The following is a 20,441-nucleotide window of genomic DNA, read 5'->3' on the forward strand; positions in this document are numbered from 1 at the left end:
ACCTTTATGCTGCCAAATCCCTCCGGATCCTCATTGTGTATATCGAATCAAACTGTTCTACCTAGGTAGAACAGTTATGGCGGCCCACATGCGCATTCTGTCTTCTCTATGACCCACCCATGCGCAAATCTCATTGTCAAGCTTAGGAGCCTGTTGGCGTGTCATGCATCATGCGCCAGAGCAGATAAAAAAACATAGAGTGCGGGGTTTTAATAGAAACAGATCACGTGATTGCCCTCATATTACAAATGATAGTGGAGCCGGCACTTCTTCCATACAAAACATATTACCTTTATTGTCCATATACCTTTTATGTGGAAGAGTGCCGGCTCTGGTACATCTGAGCATTATGACAAACGAGCCATCTCCGCTGCAGTAGCTCCTAGACAGTGGGCTGTTTGCAGCATCGAGCACACAGCGTTAGTGTGAGGAGTGGTGCACAGTAGTGTGCATGCAGCAGCTGGCTGCTCACTGAGCTTCAGGCAGTTTTCTGGCACTTTCATGAACACAGGTCAGATAGGAGAATAACTTGTCTTGTACATACAGGACAAGCCCAAAAGACACAGTTCTAAATATGCAAATTAGATTATCCTTGCTGCCCTGCTATTGGGTAATGGAATTGCATAGGTAATGAGAAAACCCAGCCTACATTTAGGGGCGGGCATTAGTGCCGTTTGGAGAGAAATAAAAATATAATTTTTATTCTGAAGCAAACTTTGTTTAAAAATCAAAGTAAGTGGGATTAAATATGTAATCCTTTACCTAACTGATGTTTTTATTAGTTGAAAAAAAGAAAATATTTATAATTAAATAATCAAGATAAAGGGGATGACTGGAACCACTGAAGCAGATTACAAATAAATGTTATTTATTTTAATTAATTTCAGGACAGCCATTCGAGAACACTATAATCATGAATGCTGCTGTTTCCAACATAATTGTTTCCATATTACTTGATGATCGATTTGATTATGAAGATCCAGTATTGCTCAGGCTAATAAGAATAATGAATGAAAACATAAGGCTTATGGGAAGTCCAATGATCATGGTAAGTGTCTGCCTTAAAGTTGCTCAGAATGGGAAAATTCTATAATTTGACATCATAGTTGTAGTAAGGTTCATCCTGCCTCGTATTAGCTCCTCTTTATATTGGATTTATAATCCTATTTGTTTATCTATCTATCTATCATCTGTCTATCTATCATCTGTCTATCTATCTATCTATCTATCTATCTATCTGTCTGTCTTTCTATCAGTCATCTATCTATCTATCTATCTATCTATCTATCTATCTATCTATCTATCTATCATCTATCTATCTATCTATCAATCAATCATCTATCTGTCTGTCTATCTCTGTTTGTCTATATCTGTCTGTCTATCTATTTATCATCTATCTATCTTTCTATCTATCTATCTATCTATCTATCTATCTATCTATCTGTCTTTCTATCAATCATTTATCTATATATCATCTATCTATCTATTTATCTGTTGGTCTATCAATCATCTATCTATCCATCTATCTGTCTGTCTGTCTTTCTATCTAGCTATCATCTATCTATCTATCCATCTATCTATCATCTATCTATCTATTTATCTGTATGTCTGTCTATCAATCATCGATCTATCTATCTAATATTGTGCACACAAAAGATTATTATATATGTATACACATTTTCTTTTATGTAAAGAACATATGAATGTTAAGAATTCCTAACTCACCTTCATGTTTAGCACAGTTGATTTGGCAGAGTGTCGGGTTAGCGCGCCTGCATGTATTGAGCATGTCCCATAAAAGTCTGTGAGGAGGAGTTGGTGTGGATGCGCTATCAGAAGTCCTGAAATTAGCATGTTGGTCTTTCGCTCGCGCGCTACCTATTTACTTTCAACTTGTAATATGCGCGCTAATTCGCCCGTACTCATTTACCCATTTACTTTGAGCAATGTTAGCAAGCCACTTGCAATCTGACCCAAGATGTTTAGAAACTGCTTTCTCAAATGCGTTATAGAGCTACTGGAAATAGAGTGAGTTTAATTTTATTGCTATTTTAAACTTTTTTAATATTTTGTTTCTTTAATCAAAACTTTGTTTCCTTATGTCATGTTGATATTTTAATTAAAGGGCTTGACAATGCATTAATAATTACAGAATAATATTTAAAAACATTTTCTCTGTTACAAGTTGTACAACACCTACCCATCACTGATTCGCTGGATACCTGGAATTCATAAAACTATTAAGAAAAATACGAATGAGTATTATGATTTTCTTAAAGAGACTTTTGCAAAGCATAAGGAACATCTGGATGTTAATGATCAGAGGAACCTTATTGATGCATTTCTTGTCAAACAGAAAGAGGTACAGTAAAAAAAATAAATATACATATATGAAGCAGGTATCATCCACACCTCTCAGGGATGAAGGGAAATCAAAAATAGTAAAAAAATAACATTATTATTTAAACATGATTAAAAATAACACTGTCAGAAAAAAGGGTAAGGTTGGGGTCCGTTTGTGAACACTTAGGGTACAACTGCTGTGGTTGTACCCTCAGTGGATCATAATTACACCTTAAGGAACTAATATGTACTGTATCATTTAGTAGTAAATAGGGTACAAATATGTTTCCAACTGTCAAAGGGTCCATGTCTGTACCATTTAATCCCCCCAAAAAGGTACAATCACTTGTGTGACTAAAAGGTTGAGGGGGATGGGTGGTTCAAGGCTGCCAAACCCTGCAAGTATATATCATTTGTACAACTCAATTATTCATATTCACATAACTGGCAGTCACCCGAAATGAATGCAACATACATGTTGTACAGCAAAATAATTATGTTCAATCGTTGTTGGTAATATGCAAGAAGTGGGCAAAGCAAAAAAAAATACTTATTAACCCAAATCTTCAATGTGTTGCTGGTTCTAAATAGCAAACAAGCACTTAACATTTTAATGTTTATATTCAGAGCATCAAGATGTTAACTCTTAAACATAAAGCAAATACATTAACTTAAATTACCAAGAAAAAAATTGTTTTAAACTCTATAAAATAAACAAGAGCTGTTTAAGAACCTGTTTTTTAAAAAATTAAATAAAATTGTAACAGTTTCCCAGTCACATACATGGACATTGTGTAACATGCCATAGCGCCATCTGTTGGTTGAAAGTTCCTTGACATGTGTTACACAGCTCCATCTATTGGTAGTAGGTTCATCACCAAAATGTGTACTGGGGAAATAAACTCATTTGCATATATTTTGCATAGAGTGACAATTTAATGTATGGTTGTGAGTTTTATCGTTTATCCCTCCCCCGAATCCCCCTTCTTTTCGTTATAGAGTTATATTTTATTATTATGTTGTTTTCTATATATTTATGTTTTATGTGGCATGTCACCCTAATAAATTTGGGGTGTGTTTAGAGTCTAGTACAGAGTGATATAAAACACATTGAGTAGCTCTTTTTGGAACTGATTGTTTATCCTGGTTCTTTCAGGTGGTTCTGTAGCAGTCTTTGGATTTGCTATTTGACAACAGTATCCAAACTTTTTTAAAACTGCAATGTGGCTTGTAATACAGTCTTGAAAAGTACACAATGAATGCATATTTGAATGTTATATAATACATTTAATGGGACAACATTTGTAATTGTAATATGCTGTGCTGAGTGCACATTTGCCATCATGAGGTACAAAGGGCTTGTCACTGGGGCAGTATCCTTAAAAGGCCAGATTTGTACCATTTTTTTAAGGGTACATTATGGTACCATAGCACTGAGGTCCAATTTAGTCACCAAATGTACATATTTGCCTTTGAAAGGTACAATCTGCAAAGGTACCAATTTGTACCCATGTTAAAGGGTACTGCGGATGTACCTTTGAGGGTACTGCCCCAGTGACAAGCTGTTGTACCCCTAAAGTTACAATTTTTGAAAATTCTGACAGTGCAGAAGAGCCAGAAAAACATTAGAAAGATTCTGTGGTCTGGTTTAAAACAGTGCTAAACATGTTTCAGGCCTATTCCTAGCCCTTGTTCCCTGGTATATATACAGAGAGAGAGAGAGAGAGAGAAAACAAGAGAGAGATAGAGAGAGCAAGAGAGAGAGAGAGAGAGAGAGCAAGATAGAGAGAGAGAGAGAGAGAGAGAGAGAGAGAGAGAGAGAGAGAGAAAGAGAGAGATTTTTGTTTTGTTTTTTAACATTGATGTCTTGATGTTGGGGTCAATTTAACAAGCTCCGTATGGAGCTTGATGCCCCTTGTTTCCAGCAAACCTTCAGGCTCGCCGGAAACAGAAGTTATGCTCCATAACTTGTCAGCCTGCTCTGAGGCCGCGGACAGAAATCAACAGAAAAATATATGCAATTGCAAATGGTAGTATGTAAAAAAAATGCATATCTTGATATTCAAGAAGGGTAAAAACTTGTCAGCGTGCTCTGAGGCCGCGGACAGAAATCAACCCGATCGAATACGATCGGGTTGACACCCCCTGCTAGCAGCTGATTGGCCTTGAATCTGCAGGGGGCAGCATTGCATCAGCAGTTCACAAGAACTGCTGGTCATTTATCGATGTGCAGCTGACATGATACGCTACATCATATCATGTCCGCTCACACTTACATAAATATACCCCCATGTGTCAAATAGTCATTAAATTACTTTACCGGTCATAATTTATATATCTAAACATGAAAAATATATGCAATTGCAAATGGTAGTATGTAAAAAAAAAAAAGCATAACTTGATATTAAAGAAGGGTAAAAAGATCCAACAGGTCAGCAAAACTAAAGTGAAAAAGAGATAACGTGAGACATCATATATCCTAACTTTTTATAAACATTGATGGAGAAATTTAGAACAAGTTGTAAAGAAAAATGTCTCACATATTCACCAATTCACCAAAATCTAGCTGTGTCAAAAACAGCTAAAATCTCTATAAAAGGAGAATTAGTACAATACATAGACATATTGTGAAATGCTACCATTGTTATATATTTTTCCAATGTATCTTGGCATTTACATATGAAAAACCAATAAGTGTCAATGTGACATATAAAACAAAATACATCCTTACCCTAGAACAGGTGTTTAAATACAAAACATGGATTTTGCTTTTGATTCAGTGTCACATAGACTGTTTACCAAAATGAAGGGACTGGGGTTATATTATATATTAGTGTATGAATAAACAAATGGTTGAAAGACAGGGAACACATAATTGCTGTAAATGGATCATACACAAATGGGACAAAATAAAGAAGTGGGTTCCCTCTAATGATCAGTATTGGTTGTGTGTGTGAATATATATATATATATATACATTTAGATTAGATAGCAACATCTCTATCTTTATAATTGTCCCAAATTTGTATTAAAAGCTGTGCTCCCTAAACACACTATATATAATATATTCACTTTAATTGATTACAAGTTCTTATGTCTATTGCATTAAAATTCCCAGAAAGAGATAAACAGTTTCAAGCATAGCATTATTCTGCTAAAAATAAAATAGGACTTGTGCCCTCAAACAATACTACTTACATTGGGAAGAGCTGCTAAAGCTCTTAGTAATATGCCTTTTATAATAACCTGTGGTAATCTCTTACAAAATGTAAACAATTAAAAATGAGAAGTAACATAGGGCAAGCCCAAACAGCATAATGCCCATTGAGGTACCGTGTATATAACAATAAAATCCACCTGTGACAGTACTTTAGCATCTCTTATAGGGGGCGCTGTATCAGTCTATCAGGCAAATGCCTTCCCTGTGATGTGTCAGCATAAAATCTCCAATGCAGGTTTCACCATTCTTAAAGGGCCATAATACCCAAATGTTTAAACACTTAAAAATGATGCAGTATATCTGTAAAAAGCTGACTAGAAAATATCACCTGAACATCTCTATGTAAAAAAGAAAGATATTTTACCTCAAAAGTTTCTCAGTAACCATATACCATTGTAAAGGACTTCTAAGCAACAAATCAGTATATCTGTCCTGGGACAGCGGAAGGAGCGAGCTTTCATGCACACTCATCTTATTTCCCTATTCACTGTAAGGAAGTTTACAATGAAATCTCATGAGAGTTAAGTGAAATCTCATGAGATCACAGTAAAAGAGTTCATGACCTCAGCAGTGTTGATGCTGATTGGCTGCTGTTCATTTCTTGTTTGTTTTTTGTTTTTTTACCTGCAGCCGGGCAGTAACTGAGTATAACGTTTTACACAGAACTTACTCTGCTGAGCTGAGGAAGTTGTGAGGTAAAATATCTTCCTTTTTTACATAGAAATGCTCAGGTGATATTTTCCTTTCAGCTTTTTACAGTTATACTGCATCAGTTTCAATCAAGTGATTTAGCATATGAGTATTACAGTCATATGCAAAAGTTTAGGAACCCCTGACAATTTCCATGATTTTCATTTATAAATAATTGGGTGTTTGGATCAGCAATTTCATTTCAATCTATCAAATAACTGAAGGACACAGTAATATTTCAGTAGTGAAATTAGGTTTATTGGATTACCAGAAAATGTGCAATATGCATCAAAACGAAATTAGACAGGTGCATAAATTTGGGCACCCTTGTAATTTTGTTGATTTGAATACCTGTAACTACCTAGCACTGATTAATTAGAACACACATTTGGTTTGGTGAGCCCATTAAGCCTTGAACTTCATAGACAGGTGCATCCAATCACGAGAAAAGGTATTTAGGGTGGCAAATTGCAAGTTGTTGTTCTCTTTGACTCTCCTCTGAAGAGTGGCAACATGGGGGCCTCAAAACAACTCTCAAATGACCTGAAAACAAAGATTGTCCAACATTATGGTTTAGAAGAAGGCTATAAAAAGGTATCGCAGGGATTTAAGCTGTCAGTGTCCACTGTGAGGAACATAGTGAGGAAATGGAAGACCACATGCACAGTTTTTGTTAAGGTCAGAAGTAAAATATCGGAGAGGCAAAGGGAAATGATGGTGAGAACGGTCAAAAACAGCCCACAGACCACCTCCGAAGACCTACAACATCATCTTGCTGCAGATGGTGTCACTATACATTGTTCAACAATTGAGTGTAAGGGAGAGTGATGTGGAAGAAGCAGTTTCTGCACACACGCCACAAACAGAGTCCCTTGAGGTATGCAAATGCACATTTGGACAAGCCAGCTTCATTTTTGAAGAAGGTGCTGTGGACTAATGAAACAAAGATTGAGTTATTTGGTCATAACAAGGGGCGTTATGCATGGTGGCAAAAGAACACAGCATTTCAAGACAAACACTTGCTACCCACAGTAAAATTTGGTGGATGTTCCATCATGCTATGGGGCTGTGTGGCCAGTGCCGGTACTGGGAATCTTGATAAAGTTGAGGGACGCATGGATTCCACTCAATATCAGCAGATACTTGAGAATAATGTTGAGGAATCAGTCACAAAGTTGAAGTTACGCCGGAGCTGGATATTTCAACAAGACAACGACACAAAACACTGCTCAAAATCTACTCTGGCATTTATGCAGCGGAACGAGTACAATGTTCTGGAATGGCAATCCCAGTCCCCAGACCTAAATATCATTGAAAATCTGTGGGGTGATTTGAAGCAAACTGTCCATACTCAGCAACCATCAAACCTAACTGAACTGGAGATGTTTTGCAAGGAGGAATGGTCCAAAATACCTTCATCCAGAATCTAGACACTCCTTACAGGCTATAGGAAGCGTCTAGAAGCTGTTATGTCTGCTAAAGGAGGCTCTACTAAATATTATTGCGATATTTCTGTTGGGGTGCCCAAATGTATGCACCTGTCTAATTTCGTTTTGATGCATATTGCACATTTTCTGTTAATCCAATAAACCTAATTTCACTACTGAAATATTACTGTGTCCTTCAGTTATTTGATATTTCAAAATGAAATTGCTGATCCAAACACCCAATTATTTATAAATGAAAATCATGGAAATTGTCAGGGGTGCCTAAACTTTTGCATACGACTGAATGTCCCTTTAAGTGGCTTTTTCAAAGATTGCTGAAAAAGCCTCTGGAGAAGGGTGAAACTTCATCTTCTTATTCCTACTTTCATTTTTAACCCCCTTCCGTACTTTTTGGTATTTTCCACTCTTCTTCCACTGCACACTGAGAATGAAAATGTACGGCATATACTGTAGCACCTATGAATTTCATGGGTTCTACATTAATGAATAAGGGTGCAAAGTGCCCCCAGTATCCCCAAGGACTAACATGTTTGGTCTCTTAATGTCCAATTGCTTAGAATTTAGTGTGTTCTATTATAATATTTATGCCTGGGATTAATATAGGTATAGGTATAGGTTGTAGTTGGTTGGTTAAACAAATAAATATTTAATTTATGTGTTTGTTTCTGAACTCATTTTATTAAATATCAAATTTAGGAAAAGCCAATTCCTGGACAATATTTTAACAATGAAAATCTATTGCATCTTGTTGGTGATTTATTTGGTGCTGGAATGGAGACAACATCCACGACTCTCCGATGGGGGTTTGTGCTCATGTTGAAATACCCAGAGATACAAAGTAAGATTATTTTATGGGTTTTTTTCAAGATATTCTTAGTTTTTTTTAAACAATTTAATTGTAATTTAATCAATATTTACATATAATCCAAAGACAAATGTATACATTTTTTTGCCACTTAAATTCAGTTTTTCAGAACAACCATTAGCTAATACTACTCTACATTAAACATACTTTTCCATAGAAATCCTCCATAACATTTGCTGATCCATCGATACCAACATAATAAAATATACTAATAATCAACCCTCTTCAGAACTCATGCCCAATGGATAGAATTCAATGTTATTCTAAAATATATTTTTTTTCCTTTGCCAGTCAATAACTAGATAATGCAATAAAACATTTTTTGCCATATGCCTACACTAGACAACCCTTCCAGGGGGCCTCCATTATTCCTTGGGAAACTGACAATTTATTAAAATGTTTATAAATAAAACTATAATTAAAATGCTGCTGCTTTTCAAACATTAGCAATGATCGTATATTTCATTTTAATAAAAAGCTTAAAATTTATATACTGTATATTTTAAACTTGCAGAAAAAGTCCAAAATGAAATTGAAAAAGTTATTGGATCAGCACAGCCTCAAATGGAGCACCGTAAAAAAATGCCATATACTGATGCTGTTATCCATGAAATTCAAAGATTTGGTAACATTGTACCAGCCAGTATCCCACGTGAGGTTACCCAGGATGTTACTTTAAAGGGTTATTTTCTTCCAAAGGTCTGTAGCAATGTTATATATATTATTTTTATTTTCATACTTTTATTTTCTACATTTGATGATTTATAAAATATTATATACAATATTTAATACCTATTCAGTGAATGGAAAACTATATTTAATGCTTAGTACACAAGATATGCATTACTCATTTAGGAATAAATATACAAAAACATTTCAACAAACCTTGCTTAAATATTGTCTATATATAGTTTATATAAAGCAATGGATGCTGCAATATTTGAGCTAGTGTTTTGTTTATCTCTGTCTTCTGCTGAGAACAACTAGGGACAGATAAAAATCACACAATAAAATAGATTTTGTTGAAACAAGTCTATGGCATCTACTTATCAAGCCGTCAACCGCAAATGCGCTGGAATTCCGCAGCGTAATTGTGGCGAGCTTGATTTGCCTTAGTTATCAAAGCCTACAGACCGGCAAAAGTAGAATTTTGTGACGTAACATACAATCCGCTGGTCTCAGTCAGACACAGATCGATGGTTACGTCATTAGAGATGTTCCGAATGCGACACTATCTGACTACTTTTGCTAGTTAACAAATGTCTACCAGGTACGCTCGGCAGTATTCCGGCACAGCGTACCTGGCTTTCAATGTCGGCGGATGCCATAAGAATCAATGGGAGTCTGAAAGCAGCGAATGCTTATATTCGCTGCTGCCCGATATCCCATTGATTCCTATGGTAGAATGAAAGTTATGTTTACACCTAACACCCTAACATAAACCCAGAGTCTAAACACCCATAATCTGCCGCCCCTACACCGCCGCCACCTACATTATACTTATTAACCCCTAATCTGCCGCCCCGCCACCGCCGCCACCTACATAAAAGTATTAACCCCTATCCCGCCGTTCCCGGAGCCCACCGCAACTAAATAAATGTATTAACCCCTAAACCGCCTGCCCCACACATCGCCATAAACTAAATTAACCTATTAATCCCTAAACCTAACAACCCGCTAACTGTACATTAAATATTAACTCATCCCTATCTTATATAATAAATTTAAACTTACCTTTAGATTTAAATTAAACTATATTAAACTAATAATTAACCTATTCTAACTATTATACTAAAATTACATTAAACTATATTAAATTAATCTAACCTGTTATACTAAAATTACATTAAACTACAAATTAAAATAACTGTATTATATATTTAAACACCTAACCCTACTCAAATTATTTAATTCTACACTTAAAAATTACAAAGTTACAAAAAACTAAGTTAAAAAAAAATAACAAACACTAAGTTACACAAAAAAATAAACACTAAGTTACAAAAAATAAAAAATAAATTATCAAAGTTTTAAACTAATTACACCTAATCTAAGGGCCCTATGAAAATAAAAAAGCCCCCCCAAAATAAAAAAAAACCTAGGCTGCAATAAACTACAAATGGTTCTTAAAAGGGCCTTTTGCGGGGCATTGCCCCAAAATAATCAGCTCTTTATCTGTAAAAAAAAATACAAACAACCCCCCAACAGTAAAACCCACCACCCACACAACCAACCCCCCAAATAAAATACTAACTAAAAAAAACCTAAGCTCCTCATTGCCCTGAAAAGGGCATTTGGATGGGCATTGCCCTTAAAAGGGCATTCAGCTCTATTGCAGCCCAAACTCCTAATCTAAAAATAAAACCCACCCAATAAAGCTTTTAAAAAATCTTAACACTAACCCCAGAAGATTTACTTACAGTTTTGAAGATCCGACATCCATCCTCCAAGAAGCCGGGAGAAGTTCTCAACGAAGCGGCCAAAGTCTTCATCCAAGCCCGCAGAAGTCTTCATCATCTTCTATCTTTATCCATCCGACGCAGAGCGGCTCCATCTTTAAGACATCCGACGTGGAGCATCCTCTTCCTTCCGACGACTACCGATGAATGAAGGTTCCTTTAAATGACGTCATCCAAGATGGCGTCCCTTAGATTCCGATTGACTGATAGAATTTTATCAGCCAATCGGAATTAAGGTAGAAAAAATCCTATTGGCTGTTGCAATCAGCCAATAGGATTGAGCTTTCATCCTATTGGCTGATCCAATCAGCCAATAGAATGCAAGATCAATCCTATTGGCTGATTGAGGATGCTCCGTGTCGGATGTCTTGAAGATGGAGCCGCTCCGCGTTGGATGGATGAAGATAGAAGATGCCGTCTGGATGAAGACTTCTGCCCGTCTGGAGGACCACTTCGCCCGGCTTGGATGAAGACTTCTCCCGGCTTCGTTGAGGACTTTAGCCCGGTTGGATGAAGACTTCTGCCGCCTCCTTGAGGATGGATGTCCGGTCTTCAGAACAGTAAGTCGATCTTCAGGGGGTTAGTGTTAGGGGTTTTTAAGGGTGTATTGAGTGGGTTTTATTTTTAGGTTAGGGCTTTGGGTCGCAAAAGAGCTAACTGCCCTTTAAAGGGCAATTACCATCCAAATGCCCTTTTCAGGGCAATGGGGAGCTTAGGTTTTTTTAGTTAGTATTTTATTTGGGGGTTTGTCTGTGTGGGTGGTGGGTTTTACTGTTGGGGGGGTTATTTGTATTTTCTTTTACAGGTAAAAGAGCTTTGGGGCAATGCCCCGCAAAAGGCCCTTTTAAGGGCTTTTGGTAGTTTAGTTTAGGCTAGGGGTTTTTATTATTTTGGGGGGTTTATTTTTATTTTGATAGGGCTATTAGATTAGGTGTAATTAGTTTAAATTTCTGTAATTTGTTTATTATTTTCTGTAATTTAGTGTTTGTTTGTTTTTGTACTTTAGCTTATTTAATTTAATTTAGGTAATTGTTGTTAATTTAGTTAATTTATTTAATTATAGTGTAGTGTAGGAATTATTTAGTTATTAATAGTTGGTTTTATTTAGATTTATTTTAATTATATTTAAGTTAGGGGTGTTAGGGTTAGACTTAGGTTTAGGGGTTAATACATTTAATATAGTGGTGGCGACATTGGGGACGGCAGATTAGGGGTTAATAAGTATAATGTCGGTGGCGGCGGTGTAGGGGGCAGCAGATTAGGGGTTAATTACATAATGTAGGTGGCGGTGGGCTCCGGGAGCAGCAGGATAGGGGATAATCCGTTTATTAGAGTGGCGGTGGGCTCTGGGAGCGGCAGGATAGGGGTTAATATGTTTATTAGAGTGGCGGTGGGCTCCAGGAGCGGCGGTTTAGGGGTTAATAATTTTATTTAGTTGCGGCTGGGTCCGTGAGTAGCGGGATAGGGGTAAAACAGTGTAGTATAGTGTGGGTGTTTGGTGACAGTATACCAATAAAGCTGGGAAAAAGGCGAAGAGCAGCGAGATCGATGACTGTCAGTTAACAACAGTCCACTGCTCATCGCACCGTACTTGGTGAGTGGCTTTTTGACAACTTTTTTGGTAACTTTGGAGAACGTATTCAGGTCCATGGCAGCAAAGTTAGATGATCTTAGGCGAGCGTATTGGTGCCGGCGAATGCAAGTAAGTTGACGGCTTGATAAGTAGATGCCTATGTGGAAACCCTGCTAGATAATCATATGTTCCACAAAGCCTTGTTTGGACAGTTTCTTTTAATGCCTGTTTTTATATCTGTTCCTAATTTTTTCATCAGGAGAGTGAGATAAGTGACAAAACATGGCTTCGTCCATTACTTTACAAAGTTTAGAAAACCGACAATTTTCAAAGTGAAATGACTGAAAAGGGGGACAAAATAAATAATGAACGTATATTGCAAAGTGTTTTCAATAAACATAATTAAACATTTTATATTACAATTTCATATTATTTAATATCACTTTAATATTTTTTCTTAAACTGTCAGAGACAGGATGGGGATTCTTTTCTAATCCTTTAGAAAAAAAAATTAAATGCTTTCTTTCTACAAAATTAAATAGAAATTAGAAAAGCATGTCTAAGGCATTAGAATATACCTGGGGCCAGATTTCCCATTATATTTAATTATACAAAGGAGTCCTCTTCTTGATTGGTGCCTGAGCAGCACCTAAATAACACTGCTGGATGTCTCTGTTAATGGAAAATATTGAATTTGGACAGTTTGGAGCGCTAAAAGGGTGGGATTTATATTTCTGTTCTGCTATTGGCTGCAATTTATACCATAATGGGACATAAAACCATTTTTTTTTCTTTCATGATTCAGATAGATGATGTGATTTAAACAACTTTCTAATTTATTATCTAATTTGTTTTGCTCTCTTGATATCCTTTCTTGTAAGGGTTACCTAGGTAGACTCAAGAGCTGCCGATTGGTAGCTGCACATACATTCCTCATGTTATTGGCTTACCGAATGCATTCAGCTAACTCCCAGTAGTGCATTGCTGCTTCTTCAACAAAGGATACCATGAGAATGAACCAAAATAGATCATAGAAGTAAATAAAAAAACTGTTTAAAATGTTATTTTCTATCTGAATCATGAAAGGAAAATATTGGATTTCATGTCCCTTTAAATACATTTCCCTTATAAATTACTCCATGTAATTTTGTTAGCCAAATAAAGTATTACGAGCTGCTGTTGTTCAGTAAGAGTAAACTAGACACATTAATATCTGTATATGACACGTAACCATTTATCATCATTGCATTGACATAAAGGTACAGTTAAAAAACAATCGGCTAGATTACGAGTTTTGCATTAAGGTAAAAACGCAGCGTTAACAGGTCCTAACGCTGCTTTTTTAAGGCCGCTGGTATTACGAGTCTTGCAGGTATAGGTGTACTGCACACTTTTTTGGCCTTACCGCAAACCAACTTACGTAAATTTCGTAAAGGCTTTTTTCAATGGGACTTGCATAACGCTGGTATTACGAGTTTGCCTGGAAGGCCAAAAAGTGAGTGGTACACCCTCTACCGCCAAGATTCCTAATGCATTTTAAATTCAGTAGTTATGAGTTTTACGCTACAAAGCCGTAGCATAAAACTCATAACTAAAGTGCTAAAAAGTACATTAACACCCATAAACTACCTATTAACCCCTAAAACGAGGCCCTCCCGCATCGCAAACACTAAAAGAAAATTATTGACCCCTAATCTGCCGCTCCAGACATCGCCACCACTAGAATAAACATATTAACCCCTGAACTGCCTGCACACTCACCTCGCAAACACTAGTTAAATATTATTAACCCCTAATCTGCCACCCCTAATATCGCTGCCACCTACATTATACTTATTAACCCCTAATCTGCCGCTCCGGACATCGCCGCCACCTACATTATACTTATTAACCCCTAATCTGCCGCTCCGGACATAGCCACCACCTACATTATACTTATTAACCCTTAATCTGCTGCCCCAACATCGCCGCCAACCTACCTACATTTATTAACCCCTAATCTGCCATCCCCAATGTCCCCGCCACTATACTAAAGTTATTAAACCTTTAAACCTAAGTCTAACCCTAACCCTAACTTAAATATAATTTAAATAAATCTAAATACAAATTACTATCATTACCTAAACCTAAATGTTTCCTATTTAAAAATAAATACTTACCTATAAAATAAACCCTAAGCTAGCTACAATATAACTAATAGTTACATTGATTCTCGCTTATCGTTTATTTTTATTTTACAGGCAAGTTTGTATTTATTTTAACTAGGTAGAATAGTTACTAAATAGTTATTAACTATTTACTAACTACCTAGCTAAAATAAAGACAAATTTACCTGTAAAAAAAAACCTAACCGGTCTTACACTTACATCTAACCTTACACTACAATTAAATAACTTACCTAAATTAAATACAATTAAATAAATTAAATACAATTAGCTAAATTACAAAAAAACACTAAATTACAGAAAATAAAAAACAAATTGCAAGATATTTAAACTAATTACACCTAATCTAAGAGCCCTATCAAAATAAAAAAGCCCCCCCCAAAATAAAAAAAAACCCTAGCCTAAACTAAACTACCAATAGCCCTTAAAAGGGCCTTTTGCAGGGCATTGCCCCAAAGAAATCAGCTCTTTTACCTGAAAAAGAAATACAAACAACCCCCCAACAGTAAAACCCACCATCCGCACAACCAACCCCCCAAATAAAACCCTAACTAAAAAAAAACCTAAGCTCCCCATTGCACTGAAAAGGGCATTTGGATGAGTTTTGCCCTTAAAAGGGCATTTAGCTCTATTGCTGCCCAAAGCCCTTTTTGCCCAAAGCATCTTTTATCTTCATCCTTCCGTCGCGGAGTGCCTCCATCTTCAAGACATCCGGCGGGGAGCATCCTCTTCAATCGACGTCTTCTTGCTGAATGAAGGTACCTTTAAATGACGTCATCCAAGATGACGTCCCTTAGATTCCGTTTGGCTGATAGAATTCTATCAGCCAATCATAATTAAGGTTGAAAAAATCCTATTGACTGATCCAATCAGCCAATAGGATTGAGCTTGCATTCTATTGGCTGATTAGAGCAGCCAATAGAATGTGAGCTCAATCCTTTTGGCTGATTGGATCAGCCAATAGGATTGAAGTTCAATCCTATTGGCTGATTGCATCAGTCTATAGGATTTTTTTCAACCTTAATTCCTATTGGCTGATCAGCATTTAAACCTTTGGGATATGTGAAATCTATATAAAAAAAAAAACATTTGGCTTCAGCCTGTAATAGCTTTTTGCCATAGTTAACACCTCTTCATTGTTTTGGTACCTTACAGATACCTATATATTTCAGACTTGTATTGTTATCTCCATGTTTTTCTTTAAAATGTTTATATAGTGGGTCATCGTCCCTATTGTGTTGAACAGCTAGTAGATGTTCCCTAATTCTATCTTTTACACCTTGCGTGAGGTCTGGCCTATGTATTGGAGGGCGCAACCACATTCAATTAAATAAATTACCCCTTTATCTTGGCAGCGGATAATGTAATTTATTCTGAAAGTCGCTTTGCTATTATTGGATAAAAAAGTGTCACTTTTAATACCATGTTGGCACTCTTTACACTATCCACAGGGAAGAAACCTTTTAGTCGCTTCCCTTTAATATTAGATTCAATCAATTTTGTTTTTGTTTTTTGTAAACTCGGTGCCAATATGGTTTTTAGATTTTCAGATTTTCGATAAATGAATTTAGGGACATAACTAAGCTTTTCACCCAAGATATGATCTTTTTTTTAACAAATACCAGTTCCTTTTAACAATATTTTCAATCAGATTGCAATTTTCACTCGATTTAGTGATGAATGGAACAATGAGTTTATCTTTACTATGAGTTTGTTTTTCTTTATACAGCAAAAGCGAATCTCTATCTTGTTCACAGTTTCAATGGTTTTTCTTAACTCTTAGTAGTTGCCCTTTTGGTATGTTTGATTTCCATCCATGATGGTGGCAACTTGGTCATTTCTCATTAGAGACATTGAGATCATTGTTATTTCACTGTTTATAATTTTGTCCTACATAGGGTACCCTATTTTTACTCTAATAAATGTTGATTTTTAATACCCAATTGTATTTTAGAATTTCAATAGTGTTAAGTTGAATAGAGTGGTACTTTAGCCTTTTTTGGCGCTCCCTCTTTCTGTACTATTGCTTCATAATCTCTCAAAGGCTTGACTCATAAAGGAATATTTATGTATGGAAATATACTGTATGTGTGTATAGTACATATTGCAAATACAAGTATGCAGTGCAAAAGTTCTTCATAGTTTTTTAACACTGATTTTGTTTACATATATATAGTTTATTTTCAGATCTAGAAAAGGGTACTACCTTGGACATGTTTTCCTGGACACTTATGAGTTATACATGCTGCAGGATGTGCAGAGGGGATTATGAATTGCACCCCTTGATAGCACACAAATAGTGATTCTGGACAGCACTATTCATGTTCCTGCCTACATACCCTGCAGCATGTGTAACTCATAATTGTCCAGGAAAACAAGGCTGAGGTGGCAATCCTAGATCTAGAGCAGACTACAGAAACACTTCTCAAAAAGTATTTTGAGCATTTAGTTTAATTTGCTGTCAAATGCCAAAACCCGCTCCTTCACTGACCTAAGCAATCACAATAGCATGTTGCTTGGTAAGGAAAAGTGCTGCATACTCAACTAAATAGTATGCAGCCAAACAATTTAAATAAGTAGATTACAGGTAAAATAATGGCCTTTTTTCTGTGTTTGTTTTTGTAGGTCGAAGAGTATGTGCTGGGGAAAATCTAGCCAAGATGGAGCTTTTCCTGTTTTTCACAAGATTGCTGCAAAAATTCACATTCCAACTTCCATCAGGTGTTTCAGATGTTGATATATCCCCTGCAGTAGGACTCACAAGGGGGCCTAAGCCATATCTCATGTGTGCCGTGTCTCGCAATTAGAGCATATAAAGAAGTCATAGAGCTTTTTTTAGTTGTCTTTTTTATTTTAGCCTTGCTTTTATTTGCAATATTTTAAATATTTTTGTATGTAACGTTTTTTTTTTATGAATTGTATATACCTTTGTATAATATTTGTCACATATCTAGATCTTAAAATTCAAATAAAAGAAAAAAATAAATAAAAATAGAATTAACATACAAACTAGCTTTGTATTTTTTTTTTTTTTAATTGAATTGCAAACAGTGCATACATTTAAACAAGACAATTCTACAATCCTGAGTATTGGACCGTTTATAAGTATGAACCATTATAGAAAATATATCAAATAAACAAATACATATTTTTGAGTTTTCTGGCTGTGGATGTTATCATTGTTGTGTCACTAAAATACTCAAAGGGGTGAGATTTGCAAGGTCATACATAATGAATAACAATTTCCAAGGATCAATGGACTGTTTGTGCAAGTGTGAGTATATAACACATATACAGTATGTGTGTCTGTGCATATGTGAGTATATAACACATATACAGTATGTGTGTCTGTGTATATGTGAGTATATAACACATATACAGTATGTGTGTCTGTGCATATGTGAGTATATAACACATATACAGTATGTGTGTCTGTGCATGTGTGAGTATATAACACATATACAGTATGTGTGTCTGTGCATATGTGAGTATATAACACATATACAGTATGTGTGTCTGTGTATATGTGAGTATATAACACATATACAGTATGTGTGTCTGTGTATATGTGAGTATATAACACATATACATACAGTATGTGTGTCTGTGCATATGTGAGTATATAACACATATACAGTATGTGTGTCTGTGCATATGTGAGTATATAACACATATACAGTATGTGTGTCTGTGTATATGTGAGTATATAACACATATACAGTATGTGTGTCTGTGTATATGTGAGTATATAACACATATACAGTATGTGTGTCTGTGTATATGTGAGTATATAACACATATACAGTATGTGTGTCTGTGTATATGTGAGTATATAACACATATACAGTATGTGTGTCTGTGTATATGTGAGTATATAACACATATACAGTATGTGTGTCTGTGCATGTGTGAGTATATAACACATATTCAGTATGTGTGTCTGTGTATATGTGAGTATATAACACATATACAGTATGTGTGTCTGTGTATATGTGAGTATATAACACATATACATACAGTATGTGTGTCTGTGCATATGTGAGTATATAACACATATACAGTATGTGTGTCTGTGTATATGTGAGTATATAACACATATACAGTATGTGTGTCTGTGTATATATGAGTATATAACACATATACAGTATGTGTGTCTGTGTATATGTGAGTATATAACACATATACAGTATGTGTGTCTGTGTATATGTGAGTATATAACACATATACATACAGTATGTGTGTCTGTGTATATGTGAGTATATAACACATATACAGTATGTGTGTCTGTGTATATGTGAGTATATAACACATATACAGTATGTGTGTCTGTGCATATGTGAGTATATAACACATATACAGTATGTGTGTCTGTGTATATGTGAGTATATAACACATATACAGTATGTGTGTCTGTGTATATGTGAGTATATAACACATATACAGTATGTGTGTCTGTGCATATGTGAGTATATAACACATATACAGTATGTGTGTCTGTGTATATGTGAGTATATAACACATATACAGTATGTGTGTCTGTGCATATGTGAGTATATAACACATATACATACAGTATGTGTGTCTGTGCATATGTGAGTATATAACACATATACAGTATGTGTGTCTGTGCATATGTGAGTATATAACACATATACAGTATGTGTGTCTGTGTATATGTGAGTATATAACACATATACAGTATGTGTGTCTGTGCATGTGAGTATATAACACATATACAGTATGTGTGTCTGTGCATATGTGAGTATATAACACATATACAGTATGTGTGTCTGTGCATATGTGAGTATATAACACATATACAGTATGTGTGTCTGTGTATATATGAGTATATAACACATATTCAGTATGTGTGTCTGTGTATATGTGAGTATATAACACATATACAGTATGTGTGTCTGTGTATATGTGAGTATATAACACATATGCAGTATGTGTGTCTGTGTTTATGTGAGTATATAACACATATACAGTATGTGTGTCTGTGCATATGTGAGTATATAACACATATACAGTATGTGTGTCTGTGTATATGTGAGTATATAACACATATACAGTATGTGTGTCTGTGTATATGTGAGTATATAACACATATACAGTATGTGTGTTTGTGCATATGAGTATATAACACATATTCAGTATGTGTGTCTGTGCATATGTGAGTATATAACACATATACAGTATGTGTGTCTGTGTTTATGTGAGTATATAACACATATACAGTATGTGTGTCTGTGTATATGTGAGTATATAACACATATACAGTATGTGTGTCTGTGTTTATGTGAGTATATAACACATATACAGTATGTGTGTCTGTGCATATGTGAGTATATAACACATATACAGTATGTGTGTCTGTGTTTATGTGAGTATATAACACATATACATACAGTATGTGTGTCTGTGCATATGTGAGTATATAACACATATACAGTATGTGTGTCTGTGCATATGTGAGTATATAACACATATACAGTATGTGTGTCTGTGCATATGTGAGTATATAACACATATACAGTATGTGTGTCTGTGCATATGTGAGTATATAACACATATATACAGTATGTGTGTCTGTGTATATGTGAGTATATAACACATATACAGTATGTGTGTCTGTGCATATGTGAGTATATAACACATATACAGTATGTGTGTCT

The 20,441-nt window shown here is 35.5% G+C and overlaps 1 protein-coding gene across 2 annotated transcripts in view; it reads left to right on the top strand.

The window, feature by feature from the left end:
* Positions 1 to 17,918, top strand: part of LOC128655965 (cytochrome P450 2C5) — a 72,769-nt gene extending 54,851 nt beyond the window's left edge. For both annotated transcript variants that reach the window (XM_053709582.1, XM_053709584.1), the window contains exons 5-9: positions 888 to 1,048; positions 2,186 to 2,362; positions 8,398 to 8,539; positions 9,081 to 9,265; positions 17,389 to 17,918. In XM_053709582.1, the coding sequence (XP_053565557.1) occupies positions 888 to 1,048; positions 2,186 to 2,362; positions 8,398 to 8,539; positions 9,081 to 9,265; positions 17,389 to 17,418 (695 nt within the window). In that variant the 3' untranslated portion in view covers positions 17,419 to 17,918. The remainder of the gene's footprint in view (positions 1 to 887; positions 1,049 to 2,185; positions 2,363 to 8,397; positions 8,540 to 9,080; positions 9,266 to 17,388) is intronic.
* Positions 17,919 to 20,441: the final 2,523 nt, after the last annotated feature.

Source organism: Bombina bombina, chromosome 4 (genome assembly GCF_027579735.1).
Source record: "Bombina bombina isolate aBomBom1 chromosome 4, aBomBom1.pri, whole genome shotgun sequence".
In the NCBI taxonomy this organism is placed as follows: Eukaryota; Metazoa; Chordata; class Amphibia; order Anura; family Bombinatoridae; genus Bombina; species Bombina bombina.